Genomic DNA, 13,956 nt, shown 5'->3' on the forward strand with positions numbered 1-13,956 from the left:
CTTATGGCCCATCAGTTCCTTCGGTTAGAGTCAGTGGGCCCCATCACCCTCTAGAACCAAAGCAAGACTTCCCTTTTTATCCACAGCACATTTAGACATATTATTCAGTAACAGTCTATAAAATTCTACCTACAGCAGATTGACATTTAATAATGTTGACCGTCAGAGCTGGGTAGTTCAGTTATTTACAGAATTTAGTGAGCATTGTGGTTCCAAGAAGCACGCAACTCTGCAGACGGAGGTGGAAGAAGCAGTGGCCGAGATGCGTGCTCTGTGGGTCTTGGGAATGAAGGTTTGAGAGAAGTATTGGAGGTCAGCAGTTACTGGCAGTGTGCCTGAGCGTCACCAGGCATTAGGGTTTAGACAACTTGACTTCTTAATGGTTGTCATGGAACTCTTGAATTTCATTTAGACTATTTTTACAAACGACTCACTAGGTTTAATTGAACATTTCTTAAAAATAAGCTGTGCCTCGGACCAAAATAAAGTCATATGGTACTGAATGGAAACCAATCTGTAGACATAATTTAGTGAGTGTGGCGCTCCCTCCTTCCCCCCTCCTTTCTCCCTCTCACATTATTTTCACCTCCCTCAGCTCCCACCCCCCAATCATCAGTCGATTCATTCAACAGACATTTAGACCCCTATGTTTGGCGCAGATTAGTAAGACCTGGTTCGTGTTCTGCAGGAGTCCAAAATCTGTTGGGGGAAACCCAGAAAATAAATATACAAGTGTCTACGTATGGCAATTTATAAATAATTAAGCAACTTTTCTAATAACTGTGACAAACAAAGAATATTAAACTCATTCAAAGTGACAAAAGTAGAATAGAGGTTAATGTTATTTAAAATAGGGCCATCCCTATTTTCTGAGATCAGATAGGGTCCTTCACGTTACTTACACTCCCAGGCAGTGGTGTGAGTAGACAGGTTAAACATTTCAGCACTTAAAAACAAAGCCCAGATAGATTTATTCGTGAAGTGGAGATGGCCACTTGCTGCATAACTCGTGGAGGCGTGGCAGGACTGAAACGAGGCGCTCTGCGTGCGGTTGTGTGCACTGCAGGTCTGTGCAGAGAAACTGGCACTCTTAAAGGGATGAACTTTGCACCAGTGTTTGGGTACACTGTACAGAGGGAATCGTGCTGTTATTGTTGGGGGGAAATCAGCTCGTAATTAGAGTTGTTAATTTCTTAAGGGTCTGATTTATATGGTTTTGTGATCAGTCTTTTCAACTAAGGAATGCTTTGTGTCTATTAAGTCTTAATTGAAATGAGCATTTTAGCGATTACTGAGTACCTCTCCAAGCATTGAGACTAGGGCTAAGTTTAAACGTTTAACTACTGCATTTGAATCCATTCATTTTGGGAACTTAAAAAATATCAGCCTGTTGTTATCATTGCATGATTCTGCATTAAGAACATTAAAAGCAAAACAAACATGTATTCTTTTATAGAGTTACCCAAAAGAGGAAATAGCTAGCTGCTTACCAGCTGCAGTAAGGACAGCGAGCCCAGCGCTTTACAGCCAGGCTTCAGAAGCGTTGCCACTCAGTCTCCCACTCCAGTGAACGAAACTCGCAGAACCGATTGTGTCGCTTCCTTCCTCGAACTCTTCAGTGGCTCCCTGCTGCCCATGAGATCAAGTCTAAGTTGGTTATCAAGGAGTGCTAACCTTCAGGAAGGGCCTTGGACACGAGCAGCCTCATCTGTCACACCCTTTGCCTCACACTTCGCCCCCCTTGCTTGCACTTTATGCACCGCACCTGCCTCTGCGCACACGCCTGTGCGCACACACCGTGCTGTTTCTCGTCTTCCGTTGTGGACTTGCTCTCTTTCGGGAACATTGTCCCTCTTCTCCTTTGCCTGGCTATTTCTTGTTCTTCCTCCAAGACCCATTTTCCCTGACCCCAGCTTCACTCCAGTGCCCAGTCTGGTCATGGTAAGTTGTGTTGAGATGATTGTTTTCCTTTCTGTTCCATGGAATGTAAGTTCTGTAAGAGCAGGACCATCATTGTGCTTCCCATGTGCCCCAGCTAAAGATGTTCAAAACTGAACTCCTCATTGTCACTCCTCGTCTTCATCCATTTACGGTTATCACATTTTTCCAGCTTCTCGCTCCAAACCCTCGAGGAGTTCTCTCTCAAACCCCATACCAATCCTTCTCAAAAGGCTGCATATTCTGCCTTCAAAATAGAATGAGTTCCGGCCACTCCTTACTGCCTGCTCGGAGCAGTCACCACCCCTCACCTGAGTTACCGTAGGGGCCAGCCTCTGACTCCCGCCAGCCTTCAGTTGTTCCCATGTCGGGGCCAGCAGACTTTGTGCAGAGGGCCAGCTGGGAACAAGTTCAGTCTTTGTGGCCCACACGGTTTCAGTCACGGCCGCTCAGCTCTGCAGTTGTAGCATGAAAACAGGCACAGGTGATCATGTAACCCAGTGAGTGTCCGCTGAAACTATAGACGATACAGAGCAGGCTGTGGGATGTAGCTCGCCAGCTGGTGGTCTGTCTCTACAGCCCTGTGTGATTTGAGCCCCCACTCTTTACCTCTCCGACCTCATCTTCCACTCTCCCCCCACTTTGCTGTCTCCTCTGCAGACACACTGACCTCAGACATGCTGGGCACGCTCCTGAGCCTGGATACTCACTTCCTTGTCCCTTCCAGATCTGCTCAGGTGTCAGTTCTCAGAGAGGGTGACCTGACCACCCCATTAACGATTACGCCCCAGCATTGTATTCCCCATTCCCATCTCCCCCACAGTATGTCTCTTCAGGCAGACTACGTATTATTCTGTGTTGACTTGTTCTGTTTGCCCTTTTTCCTCCCGCTAGAATGTGTGTTCCCTGAAGGCAGTCACTTTGTTCTGTTCATCATTGTGTCTCCAAGATCTAGAACAGTGTCTGGTATGTAGTAGGTGCTCAGAAAATGTGTGTTAGGTGAACAAATAGTGGATATTTTAAAGATCTTTTCCTAAGGTGGTTGTTTTTTAAATGAGATCTTCCTTCTCTCTCACCACCACCCAGTCTTGTTTCACGAGGTTAATTTTGCTTTAGCGGTTCTGCCCTCTCCCATTCCCTTCTCTTCATTCAGGCTCTGGTCTCATCCGTGTGCCAGGAACCTCTTATCCCACGTCCTCCAGCCCCTCCCCTGCAGTAGCCTGAGTGATGTTCCTGAAGTTTGAAGTAGGATTATTTTGCTACTGTTATTCAGAATTTGGCCTGTTGCTGATCAGAATCCTTTGGAATGCTTGTTTAAAATCCCAAGACTCCAGGCCTCATCCCATCCCTACTAAGTCACAGTTTCAGATGGAGGGGTTGGGAGTGATTGTATTTTAACAGTTAGACCAGAGGGTTCTTACTGAACACATCAGGCTACGTTGGGCTTCTGAACAGAGCTCCTCGGCAAGTCGCAAGAGCCCCTCTGCCCCACTGGCTGGCCGCCTTTCCTGCCCTCCAGTCCCATCTGCGCACGCCATTGTCCAGCAGTGTCTGCTGCTCGAGTTTCTCTCAAGGTGCCATATTTGTTCCTGCTTTTGGCAAACACTCTATCCCCTCTACTTGCAGTCTGGAAAACTTCTAGTTTTATCCCTCAAAATTTTGCTCCTGCATCACTTTCTCCATAAATTCTTCTCTGATGCCTCATCCCCATCAAAGTATTAACCATCTTTGCTGCCTGGGTACATTGTACGCTCTGTTGTGTGTATTACACTGTTCTGGACACTTCGCATGACTGTCTTCCCAGTTGTGCCCCCCCACCCCCCAAGACCAATTCAGTTGTTTAGGTATTAGGTAGGGTTTTTTTGAGAGATAACTGCTCACGTTTCAGGCCAGAGATTTGTGAGAGTGCTGTAGATCTGCTTCCCCAGAATCTAGTTTTTAGTGAGTACGCTGCTGTGACAGTAAAACTCGGACTGAGTTCTGCCATACGTACAACAGTGTATTTAGCAAGTGAGCACGAAAACAGTCTTACAAACTTTTCTAAGCTGGATGAAGTTCCTATTCTCCATCCTTTTAGCAGCAGTGAGCTGACAAACACCTTTTATGAAAGGCTTGTTCTCGGCAAAAGTGCCAGTCTGGTTTTAGGATTCAGTTTAACCTAGTTGGAATCAGACAATGGAATTTCCTTATAGGAAACTAATCACAGAACAGGCAGGCATTAGTCCCAAAGAGTGCAGCCGCCGGGTTCACCGGATTTGCATCTGTTCGTGTAGAGCAGCGGTCCCTACGTGACATATTGCTAGCCAAATCACGCATTCTGAACACCATTCTTTACAGTCATTTCTAATGTCTATTATGCTAATTACTGAACTCTGGATTTGAGGAGAGATAAGGACACTGGACTTCTCTCACCGAAGTGAGATTTTTGATTGAAGGCTCAACATTAACCACTGATTGTGTACAGGGGTGGGCAAAAGTATGTTTACAGTTCATATGGAAAAAGACAGGCAGGTTATGATTGTTACAGTGGCTTTGTTAGTGCAAAAGGATGGTGTAATGGCACAGTAAACCTACTTTTGTCCACCCTGTATGTCCAGTAGTGTTTTTGCAAATGTTAACTCACTGCTGTAGGATGAATATCAGAAACCTAATCCATACCCTCCAGTCCCTTAAAACAAATAAATGTATTACGCTCTTCTATGCTGGAATAATTTACATAATAGGTTAGATTATACCTCTGCTCCGGACTCGAGTTGGAACAGGTGTGGAACTTTTCGTCCTCTGTCGCATGCCTAGTGTAGTGCTTGCTCAGGGGCCCTGGGAGGTGCTGACACACATGTTTGTAACCATAAGCAGCTGGATTTTTGTTCTGTTTTTATTTTTCTTTTAATGCTAAATTGAATGGCAGACTCTGCCAGGGAGTGATATTAATAACATAACAAGTTTGCTGTAGTTGTCTGAGCCTGTGTCTTACCAGTGGCTTCTCCTTGCGCGGCTGGAGAACCGTGCAACTCCCCTGGGTGGGGATCAGGTTGAGGCCTGCTCGGGATCCGCAGCCTCCTCCTGTGGAGAGAGGCTGCTCTGTCCCCCACTCAGTCTGCGGTTCGGGTGATGTGGGTGAATGGTGTGGACTCAGCCCTGCGTAGGAGCCTGAGGAAGAGCTGTGTGGGGCTGGCAAGAGTGCAGCTGAGGTTAACAAATTATAGCTCTCTGTTCTGACGGCAGAGCCACGCAGCTCAAATACAGACTGCTTCAGCAGATAATTCCGCATCTGTAAAGTACCTTCATCAGTTCCATGCCAAAGGGGAAATGGACCACAGTGGTCATCGTTATGGCCTCTAGATTATACGGCCTGTTGGGAGCACTGTCCTTAAGCAAGTTGATTTTTCAATGTAGACTGATGTGTTTTCTCTTGGGCTAGAATTAGGGCCCAGTAAGGAAAGTCATGTGCCTGGGGTTAAATAGTCCATCATTCTTGGGCCATTTGGGGAGTAATTTGCAGCAAGCTATTTATTATCTTTCCTTTTTCTCCCCCTGCATTTTTCACATTCCTATGAATATGATCAAAAGAATCTATTGGACTTTTTAAAGCTTCGATTTATCCTACTAGTTAATGTGGTTATATTCTGCTCTCCTGCACAAATAATAACTACCTATATTAAAATATTCTATAGGAACATAGTACAAATGTTGAAGTTTTTGTCGTGTTATATGACAGAAGGTGTCAGTAGCTAAAGAGCTTTTAAAAATCAGTAGAGAATGAACAATCCAATAGAAAAACCGAATAAAGGATGTAAACAATTAACAAAAGAAGATAAAGTGGCCAATAAAAATATGAAAAATGTTTGCTTTTACAAATTCAGTTATGATTAAAACATTACTAATATTAAAATTTTACCTATCAAATTAAGTAGTAGGAATAAAATGTACTATCCAGGTGAGAATGGGTGGGAGGATATGTGCACTATTAAAATGCTGATGTGTGTATAAGCTGATATAACCATTCTGGAGAGAATTTTGGCAATAAAACAATTTTAAGCCTTATAATTTCACTTCTAGGAATTTAATTTTAGGGAGGTATCAAGGATATGTACAATGGAGGAGATTCAAGACTGTCGATCACAATATTATTTATAATAGCAAAAAGTTTTAAAAATACATTTTGAGGAAAAAGCCTAAATGCCTTTATAAGTTCTGTTTTATAATATGTGCTTATCATTTACAACTAGTAAAATAACTAGTCAGAAATCATCCATAGTGAGTCAGCTTTTGACCATTTCATTTGTTTAACAGTTTTCCTGTGATCAGGAAAGCAACAGAGCTTACTGAGCTCTTACTCCGAATGACTGTTCCATAAGAGTCTGTCGTCTGTTCTCTTCTTTTCTCCCTGTACTCTCTCCCTGGGCACTCTCTGGCAGCCGCATGGCTTCAGCTGTCCCAAATGAAGATGGCTCCTAACTCTGCATCTCCAGCCATGACCTCTTTCTGGAGTTCCAGACTGGCATTTCCAACTGCCTTTTGAACATCTGTCTCCACCTGGATGGCCTACCAGCATAGCAGACTCAGTATGTCCAGAAAGATGAACTCCTCCCTCCTGAACCCGTGTTCCCCATTTCCATGAGTGGTCAGCTGAGCTCAGCCAGACACAAAGCCTCTGAACCGTCTTTGATCCCGCCCTGCCCCTTGCTCTGTCTGTGGGAGCACTGGCCATGTCCTTGCGCTCCTCTTCTGTTCGCTATGCACCCCCTTTCCCAGTGTGCCTGCTCCGTCTTTCTCCACCCTGACCGAGGCCCTCCTCTGTATCCGACTGTTACTTCTTTTCTGTCTGTCGCAGTTAGGATCAGACTGGTCCTCTCAGTGTCATTTTCTCCCTGTCCCCTTTCCCAAACCTGTTGCAGTCTACTTTTTCACGTTCTGAAGCAGCTCTGACCACGTTGCTCCCTGCCTGAAAACGATGGCTTTCCCCTCCCTCTAGGATTAAGGTCATTCTGCTTAGCAGGCATTCAGATTTCTCCACAACCTGGCCCCTCTTTCCAGTTTTCTTCCCTTTTCTCAAGAACTCTGCTTTAGCAAATCTGAGTGTCACTTACCACCAGATGTATTCTGTATTTTGCATTTAAAACTTCCCTTATATGATTCACTCTTTTCGAAATATACTGCTTCTTCCATGCAGTCTGCCATGAGCTGTCACCATGCTCTTGCAGCGCTTCCATTCCCAGTCTTGTCTTTCTACTTGGGTTTAAGTGAGTAGGCTTTAGTTTTGGTCTATGAAAGGCCCTTACTGCCCTGTGTGTTCTAGAGGCTGTGCGAAGAGAAACTGCCCTAGTTCTTATCACTGTATCTTTTTTCTGTGCTAGTTTCATTTTTGCCATGATACCGGTTTGAAAAAGAAAGTTCTCAAAACATAAAGTCTGAGTTTATTTATGGCAAGATATATTATTTATAAAATAAAATTTAGTTAAAAAAGTCAAAGTATTTAAATGCACACAGATTGCCCTTCCCTATTACCCCCATTCAGCGAACAAAATTTATAACTTTTTTTAAAAGTTTTTATTTATTTATTTTTAGAGAGAGAGGGGAGGGAGAGAGAGAAACATCAATGTGTGGTTGCTGGGGGTTATGGCCTGCAACCCAGGAATGTACCCTGGCTGGGAATCAAACCTGCAGCACTTCGGTTCGCAGCCCGTGCTCAATCCACTGAGCTACACCAGCCAGGGCAATTTATAATTTTTTATAAAGTTTTTAATTGTACCTTTAGGACATAAGAGATTTACATAAACTAAGCAGGTATAATTGATATCTGAAGTTTTAAAAATTATTCTTATAGTAAGTACGAACTTGTTCTCATCTCAGTCCAGTTCTTTCAGTGACTTATTTTTCCCATTTGAGCTAGATTTATATAAACCCCAAGGGAGGCATAGGTGTGGTGGGTAGGTGTGCTTTGGGAGTGAATGGGGAAGAGACATAACAGGTACGACTGGCAAGCTGGGAAAAACTTGAAGCAGGACCTCTGTCTGGGAGAACTGAGCGTTGTGCATGAAGAGTGTATCACTGTAGCAGGCTGGCGTCAAGTAGGAGCGAGCCTGTGTTACCTGTTTCATCCGAACTCTTAGGTCAAATGAAACACAAGCCTTACTGAGCCAGGAATTGAGCAAGAATAGAGGAGGTTATTTCCCACTGGACTGCCACTTGGAGTCTCTGTGACCTTTGACAAGTTTTTCATTCTCCTTGGAGTTCAGTTTTCTAGTATCTAAAATGGTGAGATTAATTGTATCTGTCTCATAAATTTGTTTTGAAGACGGTTAACTGAGCCGATCCACGCCTGGCTTGTAGTAAGCACTTACTAAGTTTTAACTACCAACATTACAAAGGGCAGAGCGCTCTGTAAACTGAGGCAATATATTTTAATAGGGTAGATTTTGCAGATAGTAAACCTTGTCCCCTCATTCAGGCCAAAAATTGTATTTTGATAGCTCATAAAATTTTAGTTCTCTTAGCTTTGAATCAGTGTTTTAAAATAATTCAGTTCAAAAGGGAAAATAAAAGTTTCCTGGTTCAACTTCATATTGAATACAAGCCTTCCAATGCCAGAAATAAATGTCTTCAGATTCCAAAGAAGTATCTCAAACCTCTTCCTTCCTTTTATTCTCAGAGTAAAAAACAAATTTACGGTGTTTTTAATCTTAAAAACGCCCTCAATCATGTATATTTTCATATCAAAAAGGAAAAAACAGTATTTAATTGTTTTGCTTATGTTTAAATAGGCTTTTCCCAATGGGAAATTGAAATATTTAAAGTTGGTGTCTCAAAGAGATGGCAGATAAGGAACATACCTCGGAGTTCTATAGCGGGCGACTGCATTGTTTCTTTTCCAGGCCGCTGTCTGGGCCCTTCGGCTGCCTCCGCCCCGAGCCCGCAGGACTGTGCAGTCAGGGCTGGTGCTGCTGCCGCCCCTCAGGAAGGGCTCAGGACGAGCGGGGAGTCTCGCTTCAGGCCCTAACAAGTCCCTAGAGATGGGAATAGTTTAATTTGTCTTGATGGACTTTGATACTACAGAACTACAAAGGAATGGCTATTACTCCTGCTATCTTTTTTAAAGGTTTTATTTATTTATTTTTAGAGAGGTGAAGGGAGGGAGAAAGAGAGGGAGAGAAACGTCAATGTGTGGTTGCCTCTCTCACACCCCTGCTGGAGACCTGGCCCACAACCCAGGCTTGTGCCCTAGACTGGGAATCGAACCAGCGACCCTTTGATTCACAGGCCGGCACTCAAAACTGAGCCACACCAGCCAGGGCAATAGCCAACCACTTCTTGCTGGGTCCTTACTTGGAGGATGGGGCAGGGATCCCTCCAGAGCCTCTTACAAAAGTGTAAGACACTAATCCATTGGTAAGGGCTCCACCCTTATGGCCTGAGTACCTCCCAAAGGCCCTACTTTAAATACCATTATCTTTGGGCATTAAGATTTCAACCCAAGCTCTCTGGGGTGGGGGTTGGGGGGGGGGGGGAAGGACCATAGCAGTATGCTTTGTCTTATACTGATCTTTCTTGTAACTCTCGAATAAGGAAGCTGCCTTCTTAAAAATTCTTACTGTGGCTTGAAAGTTCCCAGCCAAGGACCATAAGTGCTCACTGTTGGTTACCTTTCATGTCCTATTTCCTCTGCTTAATTTTTAAGATTCCACCAAATTTCTACGAAATTAAAAATACTTCACTGTAACTTAACTGTTTACTATATTTGTTAGTGCTCATCCTGTTTGCTTTTTTCCCCTTCACTTTTTCAAATCACATCTGCCCTTTAAAGAGAAGCTTAGGTCTTAGGTGTAGCTCAACATTTTGTCCTGTTATTTTATTCCACATGAGTAGTTCCTTTTTCCAGAATTCGTTTAATTATTTGCTTATCATTTGTTTGTGTGCCCTGTTTTTTCTTCTTTCCCTGTAAGTCCTTAAAGAGATAACACGCTGACCCTTCTTTCTGTAGTGTGATGCGGTAGGTGTTCCATAAATGTTTTCTAATGTTGCTAATGACATCTTAACTAATAAGGTGCTTGAGCAGGTAGAATCATGTGTAGAATGAGCTGTTAGTTACTTTACCAGGAGATTAAGTCAAAGTAAACTGAATACACTGAAAATATTGTGAATAAGAGTACATTAGAGTCTTCTGCATATTAAAAACAAAGCAAAAATGGCAATATCAGAGTCTCTTTTACCCAGATATGTTTAAAATATACCAGTACCACAAAATTTCCCATTTAAGAAATGGAGCATGAATATCATTTCAAAACTGGGAAAGTTATGTTATATTTAAGGTACTTTACACTTTGATCATCCATAGCTAAGGATAACTTTGTTAAAGTATGAATTCTGGTTCTAAGCATAGTCGCTGCTAGATTTCATGAGACTTGTAGAAGTACTTTTTCTTCTATTTCTAAAACCCCAGATGTGGGGGGGGGGCGGTCTCAGCACATGCCCGAATGGCTGAACGCAGTCTCACTGTATCAATATTAGGCCACACGGTTATTTGAATGAATTTATGACCTTCCAAATTTTTGCCAGTTGCCTACAAAATTTCTCTTCCACAAGAACCTCTGGGAGCGTGGCTCTGTAGGGTCCCCACATTTTCATCCTGGTCTGATTTTCCGGGGTGTGCCGAGGCTCTCCCCTCTCCATGTCTCCAGGGCCTTGTCTGAGATCCTCTGAGGCCAAAAATCTCAGAGTGACTTACTCATCAGATGAACATGAGTTTTAAAAGTTAGCATTTATCATTTATCTTAATTATTAATTTAATTACTATGTGATAACTTCGTACTAATTCTTTGACATTAATACTGATCCACTGGCTTTAATACACAAAGAAATTGGAGAAGCAATAAAGATTTCAGGAGTAATTGATAACCTTGAGTATCTTTGTTTTTGTTGTTTTCATAATTCTGAGATTTTTTTCCCCAAATTGCCCAGTTGATTATTATGTACTACATTCCTAGAACATGTAAGTAACTTGGTGGTTTTTCCTTTGGGCCTCTCTTCTACCTTCATGTTTAACACCAACAACCTTCTGAACTACATCTTGTTATAATCTGACCAAAATAATCACTCTTTCTGATTTGAAGAGGGGTTAGTCCCATGCTAATTCATCATTTAGCCTTTTTTTTTAAATCACTGACATTACATGAGTTAAGGTTTGGAGTTGACCTGAATCATGCCTGTTTGCACTGGTACCGTCGCTGACGGTGCAGACAGGTGATATAACCATGAGCAGAGCAGTGCGGCAGGTGCTCTGCACTGAGCTCAGGGAGGGCAGGCCCCCCCCGTGGAGCAGGACAGGACTCACTGGGTCAGGGCCGTCAGTATGGATCAAGGTCATGAAATTGGGCCCTGCCATCCTTCTGGCCTTGGGGTGTTTTTGTTTTTTGTTTTTAATCCTGACCCAAGGACATGCTTAATGATTTGAGAGAGACAGGAAAGGAGGGGGGAAAGAGAGAGAGAAACCTTGATCAGTTGCCTCTCGCATATGTCCTGTGTGCTGAGGACTGAACCCACAAGCTAGACATGTGCCCTGACCAGAAATTGAACTCGTGGCCTTTCGGTTTATGGGACGACGCTCGAACCAACCCAGCCACACTAGCCAGGGCATAGCTGGTGACAGCTGAACATCCATAGCGGTGTTGCTGTCCGACCCCTCAGGGTCAGGGTCACCTCCTCCTGCTGCTGTGAAGCAAGAGTCGCCAGGCATCTGTTGTTCCCGTGTGCCTCGTACTCTCTAAAGCAGCGCCAACACAGAGTGTCTTTGACTCTTGTATCTACTAATGTGGTTTTATGAGAGAAGAGTTTAAGTATAAGCCAGAGCAGTCAAAAACCAGCATACAGCCGATGTCTCTTTTAACTCCAACACAGATGCTAAAATTCATCATTATTATCACTGCAGGCCATGGTTGCTTGTTACCCAGGCAATGGAACGGGATACGTACGTCATGTTGATAATCCGAATGGAGATGGAAGATGTGTGACGTGTATATATTATCTTAACAAGGACTGGGACGCCAAGGTATGCAGCTCAGTCGAGCATTTGTTCTTTCTCACAGGCACTCCTCCTAGGTAAGGCTCTTCATGCGCAGCAGTCGGGAATTCCTCTCTTAGATTTGTTTCAGCTTTAGTATTAGCAGTGGATGTTTGTGAAATGAAACATATACTGATATAGCTCAAAAAGTGGATTGCCTTGTCTTCAGATGTTGACCTGTTCATCTAAAATTTACCTTTTATGAAAGTGTCTTGTATTAAAATGTAGTTCTTTTAATGGTTTTTATGAAAATGTTTCTGTCAATGATTGTTTTATAATGGCTTTTTGGGGAGATCATGTATAAATAATTACCATAGTTTACTTGCTACTTACTCCTACTTTATTCTTCACATTGTTCTAGAGATGTTATCTGGCATTGCATTGTTGGATTGAATATTGATTATAGGAAACCAGAAGTTTATCAATACTGACAAGTCCTGTAAAACCAGTTAGAGTGTACAGGGTGAGCAAAAGTAGGTTTACAGCTGTGGGTACGTGAAACACAGAGTTATTTCTTGTATTATTTATTAACTATTATTGTGTTATGTAACCTCCTTTTCACCCACCCTTGAATAAGACGTTTAACTTCTGTTTTAAACACATAGTCCCTTAATACTAACCCAAGTTTCACTTTGTTTTAAATGATTTAAACTTTGGAAGCATGTTATTTGTTGTTATTGTGTTGGAAGTGGTGTAAGCTAATTTTTGGTTAATTTTCAAAATCTGTTTAAATTGACTTTTTTAAAGCAAAATATTCCAATAGAAAAGTGAACAAGTGTATATACCCCAGTGGGTTTCCACAGAGCCAACACACCAGTGTAGCCAGGGTAATTTTTTTAAATTAAATAACCTTTAAAACACCACCTCCCCTTTAGGGGAGAAATATTCCTCCCCCTATTAGGGTAGAAATAAATAGGTTTTGCACCCCTTCTCACACACACCCCCACAAAAATGGAAACCACCAAGTCTCAAGGGTGCAAAACCTATTTCTCTCCTAAATATGCATTCTAAAGTTGAGGGTATTCTCACAGTGCACAGAAAGATTCTCACGGTGATCTTTCACTATATCATTCTGATTTAAGGAGCTTCCTGTGTCCTAGTCCAAGTTCAAATTGCAGGTAAGTTTTATTGCTAAGTAGAGCTTGAGGCATTGTATCAACAGACATGGTTTTTTCTATTACAATTTTAAAACTTTGAAATAGAGAAATAAGTTTGGTAATTTAGCTTGAGCCCAACATACAAAGTAGATTGATGTAACTTTGGTTAAAATTAAAATTTTTTTTTAATTTAGATTTTGGTGACTGTCTGGAAAGCTAGAGATACATTGATCAGCACTTCACTTCTGTATACTGTTAAGTCCTTTAGGCCAGTGTTGTAATTTTCATATGACCTAGCCAAAGTCATTAATATATCATTTTTAAATTAGTACATAAGCAGAAAAAAGTCTGTAGCATTTTTATATGTAGAACTGAAACCTTTCATTACGAGAACGTGCCGAATGTCTGCGGCGCCAGACACTGTTCTGGGGGCTGGAGGTGGAGCAGAGAGAGAGCCAGCCGCACGGAGCTGGGCTCCAGTGGAAGGGAAGGACCGGCAGACCGCGGTGCAACTGGCTGTGCCACGTGCAGGGCGGATTGCTGGGGGAGCACACGGGAGCCCCACCTAACTCAGAGGTCGGGGTGGTTTCCCATAGGAAGACTAGAAGCTTCAACTATCTCTTTTTAAACATTTTCTTTTTTTAAAAAATATTTTATTGAACAAGTATAAAGGACACATGGACAAAAACAAGGGGGGTTGGAAATGGGAGGGAGGGAGGGAGGGAGGGAGGGCTGGGGGGTGGGCTGGGATGGGAGTAAAAGGTAGAAAACTATACTTGAACAACAATTAAAATAAAAAAATAATTTAAATTTAACCAAAAAAGTAAATAAATAAAAAATAAAACAAAAAAATATTTATTTATT

The 13,956-nt window shown here is 42.5% G+C and overlaps 1 protein-coding gene across 5 annotated transcripts in view; it reads left to right on the forward strand.

Moving 5' to 3' along the window:
• EGLN1 (egl-9 family hypoxia inducible factor 1) overlaps nt 1-13,956 on the forward strand; it is a 46,805-nt gene that overhangs the window by 24,550 nt on the left and 8,299 nt on the right. For all 5 annotated transcript variants that reach the window (XM_036016134.1, XM_036016133.1, XM_036016132.1 and 2 more), the window contains exon 2: nt 11,864-11,983. In XM_036016134.1, the coding sequence (XP_035872027.1) occupies nt 11,864-11,983 (120 nt within the window). The remainder of the gene's footprint in view (nt 1-11,863; nt 11,984-13,956) is intronic.

This window comes from Phyllostomus discolor, chromosome 15 (assembly GCF_004126475.2).
Source record: "Phyllostomus discolor isolate MPI-MPIP mPhyDis1 chromosome 15, mPhyDis1.pri.v3, whole genome shotgun sequence".
In the NCBI taxonomy this organism is placed as follows: Eukaryota; Metazoa; Chordata; class Mammalia; order Chiroptera; family Phyllostomidae; genus Phyllostomus; species Phyllostomus discolor.